The following is a 16,357-nucleotide window of genomic DNA, read 5'->3' as shown; positions in this document are numbered from 1 at the left end:
TTTTAAAATAGTATCTAATGACACTAAAAATAAACAAATGTCGAATATACCTGAAATATTTGTATAACTGTATAATATAATCGTTGACTAACAATGAAATCATCACATTGTATAGATTATTATTAACACAAAGTATAAACCCATTACCATAAATATTATTAGATGTACTTTTTATTTTTTTTTTATTTGATACATTGTGGTGTTTTATAATTGTATTTACTTTTATTTTCAAATATGACTTTGACACTAAATTTTAATGGCTAGTGCATCAGTATAGCGTTTAATGAATAAATTGTTTCTTTTGAAAGTTCCCAAAGTTTTTCATGCAATAAGTTAGGAAATTAAAAAAACTGTGAACATTTTTACATAATGTTAAATAAAAATGTACTTAAATCATTTGTTAGTTTTTGCTTTTACCTAAATATAAAAATGATTCTATGTACCTATTTTTTTATTCAATTTTAAACTTGCCTAAAAATGTCATATAAATAATATTTATCTATTATATTATAATATAAAAAAAAACAAAACAAAATTAAGTCACGGTCACCTAATCTTAGGTGTTTATATTTTTCAATAATTATTCAAGACACGTTTTATTTTTCGTTTACTATTTGTAAGTATTTCACATCAATTGCTTGGCCACAAGCACAAAGGAAATGAATAAGTAAGGATAACTAAAATTATCTAACTCAAATGTTGAAATATTGACTTTAAAATTAAAATGCCTTAGGAAAATAGCCTAATTAGGGGCATGGAATATGTGTTCAGTATGAATTATATTTTTGCTACATCTAATCTTTATAATTAAGACAAAAACATAGCAAATTTTAATGAGCACTGGAAAACATTTTTAATTTGAAGTATGCAGCAATATAGTATTCATTTAATTTAACCATAGGCAGACTTACATAGCAGATGTAGCTACTAATTTGTTGTCCAACCTTCCCTTCACACTGCCACCTCCTTCCACAAAAAAATGTATATACTAAACAAATTTCCGCAGTTTAGAAAATACTTCAAGGGATAATATTTTTTTGGCATACATTTTAGTGCTTAGGTACCTAAAAAAAATCAGGTGTGGCTTTAACCATACAAGCCACACTCTTGCAAACGCACAATATCAATAGATTATAAAATCTTATAATTTTACCAGTATTAAGTTATAACTTAATTTAAATTTAAAATGAATCAATGTGAAAAATTAAAAATTATTATAAGTTATAATGGTTAGGAAAAAAAAACTATAGTGGTCTTCTTTTGCATCTGCATGTGTCCTGTAAGGTTTTATTATGGTTTTAAATTTAAACTTAAAAATAATTGTTAATTAACAATAATTGTTATCACATAACAAAGATCTTTAAAAATTAAGATAAAAAATTCATCAAAATCTGAATTTCACAACTCAACATATTATTTTAAATACATTTTTAACTTAGATATAAATTGTATGCATATGGGACCTAACACTAATAAATTGTATTGCAGTATCAACAATTTAATATTAATATTAACATTTCAGATTTGCTCATATTATAACATACTCATTATATATGACATTTTCATAAATCGCAAAATAAATATTGTTGTTTTTGCTTTTTTTTTGGTATAGGTATTACTCATATATATTGTTAGCAGAATAGCTGTACTGGATAAATAATTTATAAACCAGAACTAAATACATAAAAAAAATTAACTTTCAAACAAACTAACAAATTTATTGTAAGAAAATTATTTATAAAACTAATACAAACTACTTGATCTCATATTCAGTACCATTCATATAAAATGACAAAAAATGTTTGAATACTTCTGGATTGTAATCTTCTAGAACTGGTACACCTTCATCAAAATCGCAATTTTTATACAAATTTAACAATGGTGTTTGCCAATAAATGTTTTTCATCCCATCTTCTTCAGGACCAGCCAAACTATTCAATTGAAAAACAGAAAAATGGAACCATTGTGAATTTGTATGTACACATTGCAATGTAATAGGCTCTGGTAACTCTTTAACATTTCCACCATATTTAGCTTTGGCATTGGCAACAGCAAAAGCATAACATTTCATCAATGATCTTCCCATTATTTGTGTTTGTAACACAGGTGTTTCGTATAAATTCTTAACTTCTGTTTCATTATAATGTATAAATGCTGTATGAACATTATTAAATTTACCTGAAATAGGTGAAACAAACTCATCTTTATGATAAATATTAATTTCTTCTAATGATATCTTGTAATCCAGTGGAGATAAATCTGGCAGGTCTCCTTGAATGTCATCCATGATAGGAGCTAAAGAAGTGTCGGATAATAGCAACAAATCAGCCCTTAAATTAAGGCTTATATTTGCATTTCTTTGCAAAGGCACTTTAAAAAAAGCATTTTTAGCAATTACTTTATTGGAACTCATATTTCCAACACTTGACTCACATAATTGCAACATTCTACTTACGATTAGATTATTACGTCTTTTGTCTGGGATACCATAATCCCTAGGAAATTTCCAAGCTGGCCTTTTTGGATCTTTTTTAATGGGTAATTTCTCTTGTACTGCATCATATAAAATAGAAGCTATGATGATTCGTTGGATATGTTCATCTTGATTGGGTAATCTATACGCTTCGTAAAGTTCTTTAAAATACTTCGGTAAACCAGGTTCTGGTTCTATCGCATTGGTAAAAACTTTAGCTTGTTCCAGACCATGAACCAAAACGTTGTGGTCGCCATACACAAGACATGGGTCATCATTCCATTGCGGATGTGTGTTGTTCAGTTTGGGTTCCAATTTTATGGGTCCGATAATATTATTAAACAACTCTTGGACATCTTGTTTTTGTGCTTCAAATAGAGGTTCGTGTAAAAACTGTTTAGCATCTATAATAGGTATATTACGAGATGCAAGAACTTTTTCAGCATTTGTTTCAATTAATGTCTTCTTGCGCTGGACACGCCATTGCCACTTTATAAGACGACCGATGTTTTGTTTGTACAGCACCTGAGTGATTTTCATCACGAAAGCGACACAAAACTGTTAATACTTAATATTATTTTAGTTAATACTCATAAGTAATATGTAAGAAACTTAGTTATAACTGACATTTATTACACTTAAATCGAATAAAAAAAAGATTAATATTTAATATAACTAAATCGGTGCGGAATTAAGTAAATTATAAACCTAACCTTATCAGTTATCATTAATTTACCACGATAATCTTTCATATTATCATTGGCGACGATAACACTGATAATCATGGAATAAAAAGTATAAGTTAAAATATAAACAACATAGGCCCGATTTTTCAATCATCCATTTATTCGTTAGATAACTATATAGGTTTCGTTGATTTATCCGTCGAATAAACACTATCCAGACATTGAATAACATTAATTTTTCCTTATCCACCGAATAACTCATGTTATCAGGTTATCTGGTGGATAAAATAGATTGAAAAACTGGGCCATAATAATAATATGACAATTCCTATACCAATTATTTATAATTAGGTATAACTAGAGAGCCTTAATAATAAGGCCCTCTAGGTATATCTATCTATAATGTGTTATGTTACACGTAAAATGCTCAATAAATCCATCTTCCGTGTGAGTTGATATGATTTAATCATGATCACGAAAAGATGTATAATAATTGAATTATTATTAATCGTATATTATGAAGGATTTAGAATGGTACCTATTTGTGCACGTATAGTCATTAACCGAAGAAAAATACGAGTAGGTAGCTAGTAAAGGTAGGTTAGTAGTTAAGTATACACTACTATAAATTATAATACATCAGAATTCCCATCAAGAAAATTTTAGGTGATAGGTACATTCAACTTAGTGAAATGTCAAATATTTTATAATACTATATTTATCTATAATACATGAATACCTACTATAACCTATTATCATTTTAATTTGTTTTGTTTTAGGATATATATTTTTTTGTAAAACTAAATATTTTATATTTGATTTTATTAACTATCAAATAATATTATATAAAACCACTAATCCTCAGAGTGTTTTTTCACTATTTTCTCAAACTGATTTAAGTAGTCTACAATAATACATAGGTGTATCGTGTATATAGTTCATACGATATATAGCTAAGGTGGTCCAGACATCCCGTTTTATATGAAAAAGTTGTGTAATTAAAAAGTCAGTACCGAAAAATACTTTCAGGACAATTAATTGACCGGTTTTTTAAAATATGTCCCAATTTCAATGAAAATCTTTGAAAATGTTTCATACTTATAAAAATACGTGGAAAAAACTTCTACCTAAGTATTTAACTCCAAACTATAAACTATTTACTTTCTTTAATTGTATACATTTATTATACATGTAATGCATAAAAACCCTTATTAAGATGTAGTATTATTATAATAATACATACATTTTTTTATATTATGAAAATACATGATTTGGTTTTAAACCACTCCCGACATTTTTTCAAAACTCATCTAGCCACGGCCTTGTGGCCTAATTTAAACACAATGATACATGATAATATATTTTTTTTGTGTGCAGGCGATTAATGAAATTGCATAATTTAATATATATATAGTTTCAAAGATATTCTATATTTTACCTTGCAATGTTCTATATAATATTATAATAAATTAAACATAGGTACATTTTATTAAGACACTTATAATGTTATTGACTATTTACGATATCTTTATTTTTTTTATGATATAATGAGATTATTAACACATGTGATTATTAATTAATTAACAATTAAAATCAACAGTAGTAGCGGCAAGTACATATAGGTGATAGGTACTATAGTATACTAACAACTTTTTTTATATTGTAGTCTATAAACAAGTACGTGATGTGTACCTACAAGTCATTGCATATTATTTCAATGCATTAAATATTTAAATGTTACATTGATAATTATATTTGATATTTCTATACATGTACAGACGTATACAGTGTACACTTATGACTTATTACTTACATGCTTTTATGTATGATACAAAATATATATGACGTCAATCAAATTGCATAATTTCAAGAATTTGTAAGAAATCACGAATACTTTTTAACGTGTTTTCATAGTAAATCGACGACTATTCTGAAAATTGTTTAAACAGCGATTTAAGCGTAATTTGAATGAAACTTGTGTACTTAATAATTCTTATCTGTACCTTATTATTTTCAAAACAAAATACAACTGTCAAAATTACTTCAATATATACCTACCCAAATGTAAATTTTAAAGTATCGAATATTTTATCATTTAAATTAAACCCCAAGGCCTAAGGCTAAAAGGCCAAGGTCGTTGAAGACCGTCTTGCGGTAATATATAATTTATATTATTAATCATAATACAAGTATTTTATACATTTTTTTTAAAGTACAATTAGATGATTATTATCTATCTTTTATTAGCCAAAGCTTGTGTTAGAAATAGACAAATTAAATCATAATAATACAATTCATAGGTATTTACAAATAAAGTAAGAAGAAAAAGAAACGATTTATTATTTAAATTATGTTTGTAAATAATACATTTTTTATAAAAAAAAAAAAAACAAAGAGAATTATTCCAAACTAAGAATAATTAGTAATAAATTCAACATTATTTTAAGTGTAGTGTATTTTTTTCTTTTTTTTTTGTTAGATATGAATAAGATCTAAAATACGTAGGTCCTAAATGTATGTTCAACAAAAGATAATCGAATGATTTAAAATCATACTTCACAGGAATATTATAAATTCTATTAGCTCTTTTATTTTCAAAAAAAGTCTCACTATTATCTTCGATGAAATGGTTAGAAAAAAACATAAGAGCCATTTTTGTAGTATATGTATTTCACCGGCAGTACACCCAAACCGTGTGGTTTGCCTTTTGATCCTTCTGAAGTACATTTATTAGACCTGACTTTAATAATATTATTTTAATTTATTTTAATGGTATTTATAATATTGCTATCTATATCCTCCTCCCGCCATACTTGTAAAACATATTGATAAATTGACTGATAAAATGTAAAATATTATACGCATTGTGTGTTTAGGATTACATTAATTTTTAAGTTTAAATAACGTATATTATGTTATTGCACGTTACTTCCTAAGTGATTTATTATTTTATATATAAAAAATATTTTCAATGTACAAGATACCAAGATTTTTTAACCAGTAGTTCGACGGTTCAACAATTATTTATTATCAAAAATACGGATTTCACATTTTTATGGTTTGCTCCGTGTTTTGTAGCCATATACAATGTATTCTATGCAAATGTTATTTCAGTTGCCTATTCGCATAAACAAAAAAAAATCACAATGCATCATATTAATATCAATGATAATAATAAAATAATGTCATCGACTATTTTATTTATCAATCGCCAATTTGAATTAAAATGGTCAATTAACCAATAATCAATTGTTGTCATTAGAGTTAAAAACACTTAAAAGCACTTCATGTGAAATTTAAAATAGACAATTATTGTCTTCACATAAATATTATTTAGCTACCTATAGCTTATAAGAAACTTAACAGAATTAGGCTCATCAATTATGAATAATTTGTTTTCCTAATCACACTCACACATAGAAGTTACTACTACACAGTTACGTACCCGCGAGGAGCCTTGGGGCTGAATTTCGGGAGCTACGAAGCATCCCTACCCAAACTATTTTTTATATTAGATTATTTGTTATTATGGTATATTATTTTGTCACAAATGTATTAGAATATTGTTTTTTTTTAATATGATTAATATTATAAATACACAGTATATTTTTAATTGTGTTAAATACATATTAATAGTTATAAACTTTTAAATGATCAGATTTGTGGTAGTCACAGATCGATTATTCCATTGGAAATTCATTTTTGTTTTATGTACCGGGTAGATCACGATTGCGAACGGTTTTCTGGTCTCCCCTTTTTGATGAACACGATTGATAACATTTTTACCTGATAACTCCCGTGCAACGCGGTCTTATCGATTTGTTACTGATTATACAAAAGACAAAACATGTAGTATAATATTACATTTATTAATAACAATTAATTATTTAAGAAAATTACATAATTTTACAAACACTATTAAATATACTTTAAATAAAAAATAAGTTTTTTTGTCAATTGTAGGAAGAGTTTAATTATTTAATAAAATATATTTATTTGTCAATATAAGATGCATTTAAATTATTTTTCGTACCTATTGCCAATTAATTTTATTAGCATTCCATTTTTTATTTGAATATTTCCATTTAATTAATCCATGTATGCGTTATCTTAAAAATTAATATTTTAAATTATTTAATAATATTAGTTCTATTTCGCCTTCAGAAGTCCTAAGTTTACAGTTTTCCATTTTAAACATTATAACACTAAACACTATTGCGCTGTTACCATGGTACACCAAGTGCACTGTCCAGAAGACAACAGAAATTGAAGACTGCTTATGAAAAAAATTAAGACTACAGACAATACAAATAATTATTTAGGTACTTCAGGATATCGGTTCCATAAACCGCGGTATCGTATCGTATCCATTAATATCGCTATATTATAAGTCTACAGCAATCACTTATTTAATTATTATGACATATTACTCTGATGAAGCTTAGATAATAATCAATATTTCATTTCAATATTATTTTTGTCATTATTGTTAGTTGTTACTAGGTATACTGTAATAATAATAAGTGTAATGTCACAAAATCGTTGAACTCTTAAATAAATACTTTTATGTAAAAAAAAAAATATATTATTAGTTATCACGTCTTAAATATTTCCCAATGACTTCAAAAATCGAAAATGTGTAACTTTTTTTAACAAAAAAAGTTAGTACAACAATTATTCCTGTAGAAAAAATTTACCTTGATTGCCTATTACCCACAGATAATATAAACTATAAAGTCAATGATAACTAGTGACATTCTATTATAGTGATGCTAAATGTATAGACAATATTCATCTCTAGTTCGTGATATTGGGCCATTATTACGCATTACGTTTTACTAATATGGCGTATCTTTCCTACACCTATATATTATAATATATATATCATTATTATTTTATATCTCCCAATGTCCTACATACTTAACGATAATACAAATAATGCTAATTTACCTCATTTATATAAAATATATTCATCTTAATGGTAACTAATGTCTAATGTCTAATAAATATTATACATGCCACCCGCCGACCCCCAAATAGTTGTAGCCTTCACGGTGAAGGAATAATAATATTATTACATCCCGCATTTGAAAATAATACTACTCTTGCGTATTCATCAAACACTGCTCTGCTCGATGTAACGATGATATATAATATTATAATATAGGTGTCCACTTAAGTATTTTGATGTGCAAGTTTGCGTGTAATCAGGGTATATAAATCGGCGAACAGAAAATAAAAGCAAATGTTAAGGGCCTGTTTTCGACGTTCCTAGTTTCGCTGTATACAATTACTAAACATACAACTAGATATATATAACTATAAAACAGTGTCCAAGCTTAAGTATAAATAAAATGTCTTAAGTCTTAACGGTACATATATAGTGCAATATATTATTAATATTAGGTATTATTGTTGTGACTTTATGACGCACCTGGTAAGTGTTATACGTTTTACCACCTGACCCCTGGACGACCGACCGTCTGACCCACTGAGATTAATATTCCGACCCCAAGGTCGCGACGATGACGCTGCGCGGTGACAGCACACATTATTGTATGTACTAAGTAAGCAAATGTGTATAAGCAATTCTATACAAAAAAAACTAGCCGATGCGACGCTTAATGTATATTGCCTATTATAAAGACTATCTCTCTTATTTATTTTTATTAATATTTTTATAATTATGTCTTCTTGCTACTATCTATTGTTATTTATATCAAAAAAGTATCTATAATATCTATTTTATACTCAAAGAGCACGGCCGGCACCCGTTAATTGTTAATACACACATACGGTCTATTATTAAATTGAATGCATAATAATTTTGCATAATTTGGGTAACATATTATACCGAGCTGAAATAATACAAATTTCAGGAAAATGATAATTTGTATTGACGGAAATCCAAACAATAGTAATTTGAAAAAAAATTCAAACTTTTGTTCTTTCTGTATCATGTCGAATATGAAAACATTAACAAAGTTTCATATAAAACGAGATTTGAGCAATCGTTTTCTCAAGTATTGCCTATTAAAATGTCCTTTATTCTAATCAATAGTCATTGATTATTTAAACTTTTTCTGGTCTCTCGAATAAGTAAATGGAGTAGGCTACAGTGATTTCTTTGCGGCTGTATCATAAAATAATTTATTATATTATATTAGGTCCGCGAAGTCAGACGGACTGGTATCGACGCACAAACCGGTTACGATGACATTATAATAATATTGTTATTTGCAAAATTATATTTTTAGTTTATTGCGCCTATATTTTTATAGTCGTTTTTTGTGGTTGTCCTTTATTTCAAAATAAATTTTTTTGATAGAAAAAATCCAACAAATATACCTATGCTTGGGTGGAAGGGGTGGTATGTCTCACACAATTATCGTATGTCCATACAGACCATTGAAACGCCTGTGTATAAATATCGCCGGGACTTCGACCACGATACCAGTGATCCACGAGTTCTCCATCGATACACAAATTATTTTTACTACATTTTAACTATTCGTGAAAACACATTCGTCATCATGTACAAATTAATGGTAAGTTTTGCTTTATTATAATATGTCAACAATTATAGCAATATTACACCGCAGTTCGTCCGTGTGCGACGTGTAGGCATATTATAAGTATAAATATACCATTAAAGTTTAATATCGAAGCTGCAGTAGGCCGTGGTAGTTTGAATATTTTTCCACCTTGTTGCTATTATATTGTAATTTGTGGCTTATATTTATTATAATTTATAATATTATACAAGTGATCGTGGAGGTGGTAATATTGTGTATTATACCTAAAAGTTATTTGACTTTATGGATCGAGATAAAATGTTCAAATATTATAATATTGTGTTCATTATGTTAGGTATCCATGTTTTGTGATTATTTTTTCTGGTTAGAAGGAGTTCTCCGAAAATTTTGATTGCGAAGTTTCATACGAACTACGACAATAATATCAAAGCTATTAAATATGAGTTTGGAGAAATGTGCGATTTTGATTAACGTGTCTAAAAATTATTTTTTTTTTTTTGAATTTAAACTATGTACTTTTTATTATATATTTTACTATTAGATTATATTATGTTGAATTAATTGGTCTAGAAAACTGAAATATGAATTTAAATTTACAAAGTTATGAGATTAATAATTTGGAAAATATAAATATAGTAGACAAAGACTATACTAATTAAATTATGTAGCCTATAGGCCGTAGGGTTAAATTTTTAAATAACAATAAGATAAGGAATATAATATTTTTTTGTTTGGTGAAAAACAAATTTTGAATATTGAAGGGAATGTTGTGGAATTTAAAAACGAATGAATTGTGGGTGGGCTCGTTGCGGTGATAATTTGGGGCTTAACCTAACTTCTAAAGATGTGATGGGAAACGTCACAGACCTCGGGGTTATTGTGGAGTGTGCCAATATATTTTACAATACTATATAATATTATAACTGTGTTGTTAATTATTTTCGTTTATTATGTGTTATATAGTTGTTGATTGTCGCTGCTATGGCTCTGATCGCTACCGCCACCGCTCAATTCATCTACACGTACCCACATCAGATCGCTACTTACCCGTCCGTCTACACTTACCCGACGTACCACTACCCGTTGGCTTACTCGTCAGCCTACCCATCAGCGTATACCCTTCTCCGCCGTTAAGTCTATCCTGGTCGATATGAACTACAAACATTGTGAATAACCCTTCACACATTTCCGACACCTACTCTTTAAATACATATAGTATAACTATAACCATAATGTTATTACAGTTTTTCATGTTCTATTTTTAATGTCTATAGGAAATCTCTGTTTCGTTTATAATATTATTATAATATGTGTACCAACAATCGACATATATGTATATTATATGTGGACATAATTGATAATTCTGTTATTATATGTATTGCAAATTAAATTATTATTTATATTTGAAAAAGAAAAATGCATTTGGTATATTACCATTATTATATTCCCATCCATACACATATATATATATATATCCTATATAATATCCTGTACCTATTATATTTTATATCTTGTTATTATAACTTCTGGCTGCAAGTATTATATATTAAGCACAACGTAAACAATTCACAAATAATGACTAAATGGGCATAAATATAATATAATAAATCGAAACTGACAAATTGTATTGCTATAATCATTGTAGGTATTGGACGTGGAAAAGGTACAAGAAGGCTTAAATCCCACAAAATCTTAACCATTATATGATGCGACTTGTAAGATCAATTCTCTGCTGCTTTGGATACATGTTTTTTTTAACTTTTTCTGGTTTATATTTATACTTTTTTATGAAAGGTCGAATTTTATATTTTAGTTTTCTAAAATAAATAAATATTTGAACAGCTATGTGCTGGTTTCAGTAAATTTTAAATATGAAATATTATACTATATTCTCAGAAAAAGCTATGATTAACCGATGGTTAAAGTTGAAAGCTAAAAGTGAATTCAAAGTACCTGCACGAACCTAGCATATACCTAACCTGACATATAAGGTACCTACCTTAATTCCGACAGTTCTAAGCCAAAGCCACATAGATATTATATAATAATATATTACGTGTTTATTATTACTATTATTATCCCACAACTATTAATATTTTGATTTATGAGACTTACAATAGACAGCCAGTCAGTAATATTACTAATGCAGCCATAATTGCATATACTACAAAGATTTAATATAAATATACAAAAGTACATCGATATAGAAATATTTATTGAGTTAGTTCCTATACAATTTGTACAGTAGGTATTACATTTATAGGTTGGTTACGATGGTTATTTGACAAAAACCACTTTCAATGCGACAATGTGTACATATATCTTGGGTTTTCAGTAACTTTTCTACTTTTAAATCAACTGTTTGCAGTATAAGTACCATATTATGGTTTAATAACCTTTTTTTAAAGTAGAAATGAGTCTGTTCTAAATCATTTCTAGTTAGGTACTGTAGTGTATTACTGCCTACACTGGTAATGTAATTTCAAAAAGGAAGCTACCGTTGCACAAGTTATTGGATTGGATATCAATGGACAAGGTATGGTCCCTAGAGTTGAAAATGGTCACTGGAAAAACGTGTACTACAGTCACCGTATCAAGGATGTTGTTATCTATTTTATTATGCTGTACTATTGTCTTGAGAAAAACAATAAAAAAACAATGTAGATTTATGCTTAACATTTTTTTTTTTTAATTGTCAAGCATAAATTAAAACAAAACCATTCAAATAAGATGATTTAAAATTCAAATCTTTACATTTTATAAGAGAAATTATTTTTTATACTTCAGGAATACATTATCAAAAAAAGCTTGTATTTTATATTTTATGTGGTTATTATGTTATAAAAAATGCTGACGATAAGACGAGACTGTGTCAAGAATTGTATAGTGTCGTGGCATTTTAAAATACGTTATACATATTACATATGTTACTATGCAGTATGCTCTATTATAATACGGGAAACGACAAAGGTTAACATTTTAATCTTAGCAATGAGAACAAGTCACCAACAAAATTACAAATTATTTACTCGTCATAAATATTTAGAAAATATACAAATATAATATAATATAATAAAATATAATTCCAGATTTAAACATTGTACTGTTTCCTCTTTATGTGATTTTATTTTTGTTGTTTCTTATTATATAATATATAGTAACTATAAAAGATTATAGTTTCATTCATATTATATTCATATCTAACATTTTAATAACAGTAAATAATCATAAATATATAAATATTTAATAAAATAAAGAAATAAAATATAAAATATTACATTTATTTTATTTTAAAGTAACGTATTGGGTTTACAATCATACTATTTATAATATATTTATACACGTTGTATTTTTACAACATTTTAATTGTTAATAATTATTTATCAAACTATTTTGAACTATTTTATATTTTACAAACCATACATAAAATACAGTATAATAATATAGAACCTATATTATTATAATAATAATATTCAATCAAAAAATTATCATTTTTGGACTTTGGTAGGTATATTTCATAATCATTTACCAATCCAATATTTTGTCATTGTTTTCTAATTAATAATAATAATCATCATTATTCTAGCCATAGTCAAGATAAAAAAAAACATTGAGACTAGTTCCCTAAAGATGGTTTAACACGGCTTATCGTATAGGCAATATAGGTGCATAACAATGTTAACTAACAGCAGCCAGCAGGTAGTAGGTACCTATAACGATCTTACAAGTTACTGAGTGCTCTACGTCTTATATTAATTGCAAGTGACACATTACACATACAAGTATGTTTTATTTCATTCTACCACTTCACGGGGCAAACGTAGGGGAGGGGGGTTGATGGTTCAAACCTCTCCACCAAATATCAGGAAAAAATATTAATTACATGATCTAAATTTAATAGCTTGGTATTTCAAAGTTTCCCGTGAGACTTTAAATTAAAATAGAATTAAGATAGATAATTAATAACCTATGGCATGTAAATTCAAGTAAACAATAAAGTTATAATTAAACTTGATGATAATGCATTGAATGTGCAATAAATAAATAATAGCCTATGGTTACCGATCGCTGCGAACGTTCGTCTAGAACGTGAAATTGACGTTCATAATAATATTATCACACGTCATTTGATAGTTATTGGGTTTTGTAAGCAACTGATTTTATAAAATGAAATTTTTTTTTAACAAATCTTATTCAAACAATTCAAAAATAAAATGAAATACTTCAAAGCATCATACCTAAAAAGACATTAGAAATACAATTACGTATTGGTTCTTGTTGGATGCCAATAACTGGCAATGGGCTTGTCGAGCTGTAGTATGACGTATGCAAGAAAACTGGATGTAATTTACAGTCGTGATAACGACTAAAAAATATAATAATAATTTATTATTATGATAAAAGTGTTTAACCTTAGGATGTCATCATATATATTTAAATTAATAATTATTGATATTGATATCTTAAGTCCTGGTGATTGGATTTGAATTACTCAGATACAATTTTAAAGCGTCGATAGACCCGTTCGTTGCATAATTCATTGGCGTGAACGTGTGATTGTTACCAGCTGCAATGTCAATATTGATAAATTGTTTACACTTTAATATACTCAATAATATTATACCTGTATATTGTGATAGGATTAAAAATATATACTTTCTTTCGCTATACCAGTATAGTAATCGGTATAGAAACCCGGTAAAAACCTAACTAGGTCGAAAAATGTGATTTACATAATTTATTGTTTCTAACAATAATATTGTACGATTTCGTGTCAATTAGTCTTTCACTGCATCTTGTTGTCTAAGTGCCTGTTGAGTTTTCACTTTTAAACCTTCATTGTTAAGAGGACGCTACACCTGCATGTATTTTCTCCGTCTTACAAACGTACAACATAGCAAAAACTGTTTTGCGTGAAATAAAACCACTCAAGCTGTAGTCAAAACTGAGCAACCACATGTTCATACCATTAAAAGGAGAACATTTGATGTACAACATCGTTTTTATTTTTTCGATATCACAAATACAAGAAAAGTTATTCAAGTTTGAAATAATTAATTTATAAACAATAAGAACCTTCTTGTATTTGTGATATCGAAAAATTAAAAACCATATAGCACAGTAAATGTTCTCCTCTTAATGGTATGTAAACTTGGTTGCTCAGTTTGGACTACAGTGTGAGTGGTTCTATTTCACGCTAAACAGTTTTTGCTATGTTTTACGTTTAAAGTACGCAGAGAACACTTGCGGATGTGGCGTCCTCTTAATACCTAAAATTAAAATACAGTTAGCCATTTCAGTAACTACTGCATATATGAACGTAATGAACCATTCTTCAAGTTTCTGGAGTAGTATCTAGTCATTTAATATGATTCTGTGTCAGTGTATGAGAAGTATATGAACATATGAACATTGTGTGTATTCCGTTATTGTCGTTTTCTCGAAACAAGCTCAATTGAGTGTCATATTAGTTCCGTGCCTAATTTCGTACATAATTGTTAATTAACCATAATAATCAAATAATATTGTATAATAATATTAAATTTATAAATGTATAATTAATTTTAAATGCAATAATTTGTTATATGACGTGTACATACTAGTTACTTTTGAGTTTTGATTATACTTACCTAGGTACTTAGCTAAAAAACCGATGTTACAAAATATGAAAAAATAAAAAATACGACACATTATTATAGAAATACTACTAAATTACTATATAGGTTTTTCTATATAGGGTGACTTCAGATTTTTAGAAAATACCTTGGGGTGCAAAAAAGATTAGAATCTCAGCTTTATACTGTCATCCATCGATTCCTAGGCCCGACTCGGTGACACGGTTTGCGTGTGATAGTGTCTGTAGACGATGGTAATGGCAGCGTCATCTATCGGAGTAGTGTTTTACTTTTCAGCGCTTGCCGAAAAACCGATCACGTACGCTACATGACAGCGTTTACGATTTTTTTGTACAATTTTGTGTATTCGTGACAACATTCGTCTCATAGATTTTTAGATTTACGGTTGTCTTTTTAAGATATTTTAATTTTTATGCAATATATTATGAAAATTGATTGTTATATTTTTAATAAATATAGCATTAAAATTGAAATATCGTAAAAAAACCCGACATCTAAACAGATGAATAATATTATGTCCCTATAACTAATTGTTTAATAATACCATAGGTAGGTACGATTACAAATTTTAACTTGGTGGAAACTATTATGGTAGTTATGTTCTTTGTGATAATTGATGAATAATTTTTGATTCGTTGTACCATTGATTATAAATACTAGTATTTATAATCAATGGTTGTACCTTACCATATTTTTTAAATAAGTAACAAGTATCGGCCATTTGAAAAACTTACTAACTAAAACTTTGCAATCGATATTGTTCAATGCCCCTCCATTACAAAAAAACATAAGAAGGACACAATGTAGTCTTACCGGCGACTGACCCCTGACCATACCATGTATTACTAGACCATATAACTATTTATTAGCAGACCACGTCGAGACTAACCCGATTTAAAAAAAAATTATTCTGTCAGACCATAACATACTTATTATGCATTTTAATATTTCGAAGGGCTCAAGGGCCGCGGCCGCCGCCCATCTTCATCACTTGACACTGTCTACAACTACTTACTAGTTACTACC

At 27.8% G+C, this 16,357-nt stretch overlaps 1 protein-coding gene across 1 annotated transcript; it reads right to left on the bottom strand.

Annotated features, from left to right (window-relative positions):
• Positions 1-1,692: 1,692 nt before the first annotated feature.
• LOC111029481 (39S ribosomal protein L37, mitochondrial) lies at positions 1,693-3,193 on the bottom strand. Its single transcript, XM_022308491.1, has one exon. It carries the CDS (start codon positions 3,011-3,013, stop codon positions 1,754-1,756), a length of 1,260 nt encoding a protein of 419 aa, XP_022164183.1. The 5' UTR covers positions 3,014-3,193; the 3' UTR covers positions 1,693-1,753.
• Positions 3,194-16,357: the final 13,164 nt, after the last annotated feature.

This window comes from Myzus persicae, unplaced genomic scaffold (assembly GCF_001856785.1).
Source record: "Myzus persicae strain clone G006 unplaced genomic scaffold, MPER_G0061.0, whole genome shotgun sequence".
Taxonomy (NCBI): Eukaryota; Metazoa; Arthropoda; class Insecta; order Hemiptera; family Aphididae; genus Myzus; species Myzus persicae.
Note: the sequence above shows the minus strand (reverse complement) of the source record. Positions and strands in the feature narration are given on the sequence as shown.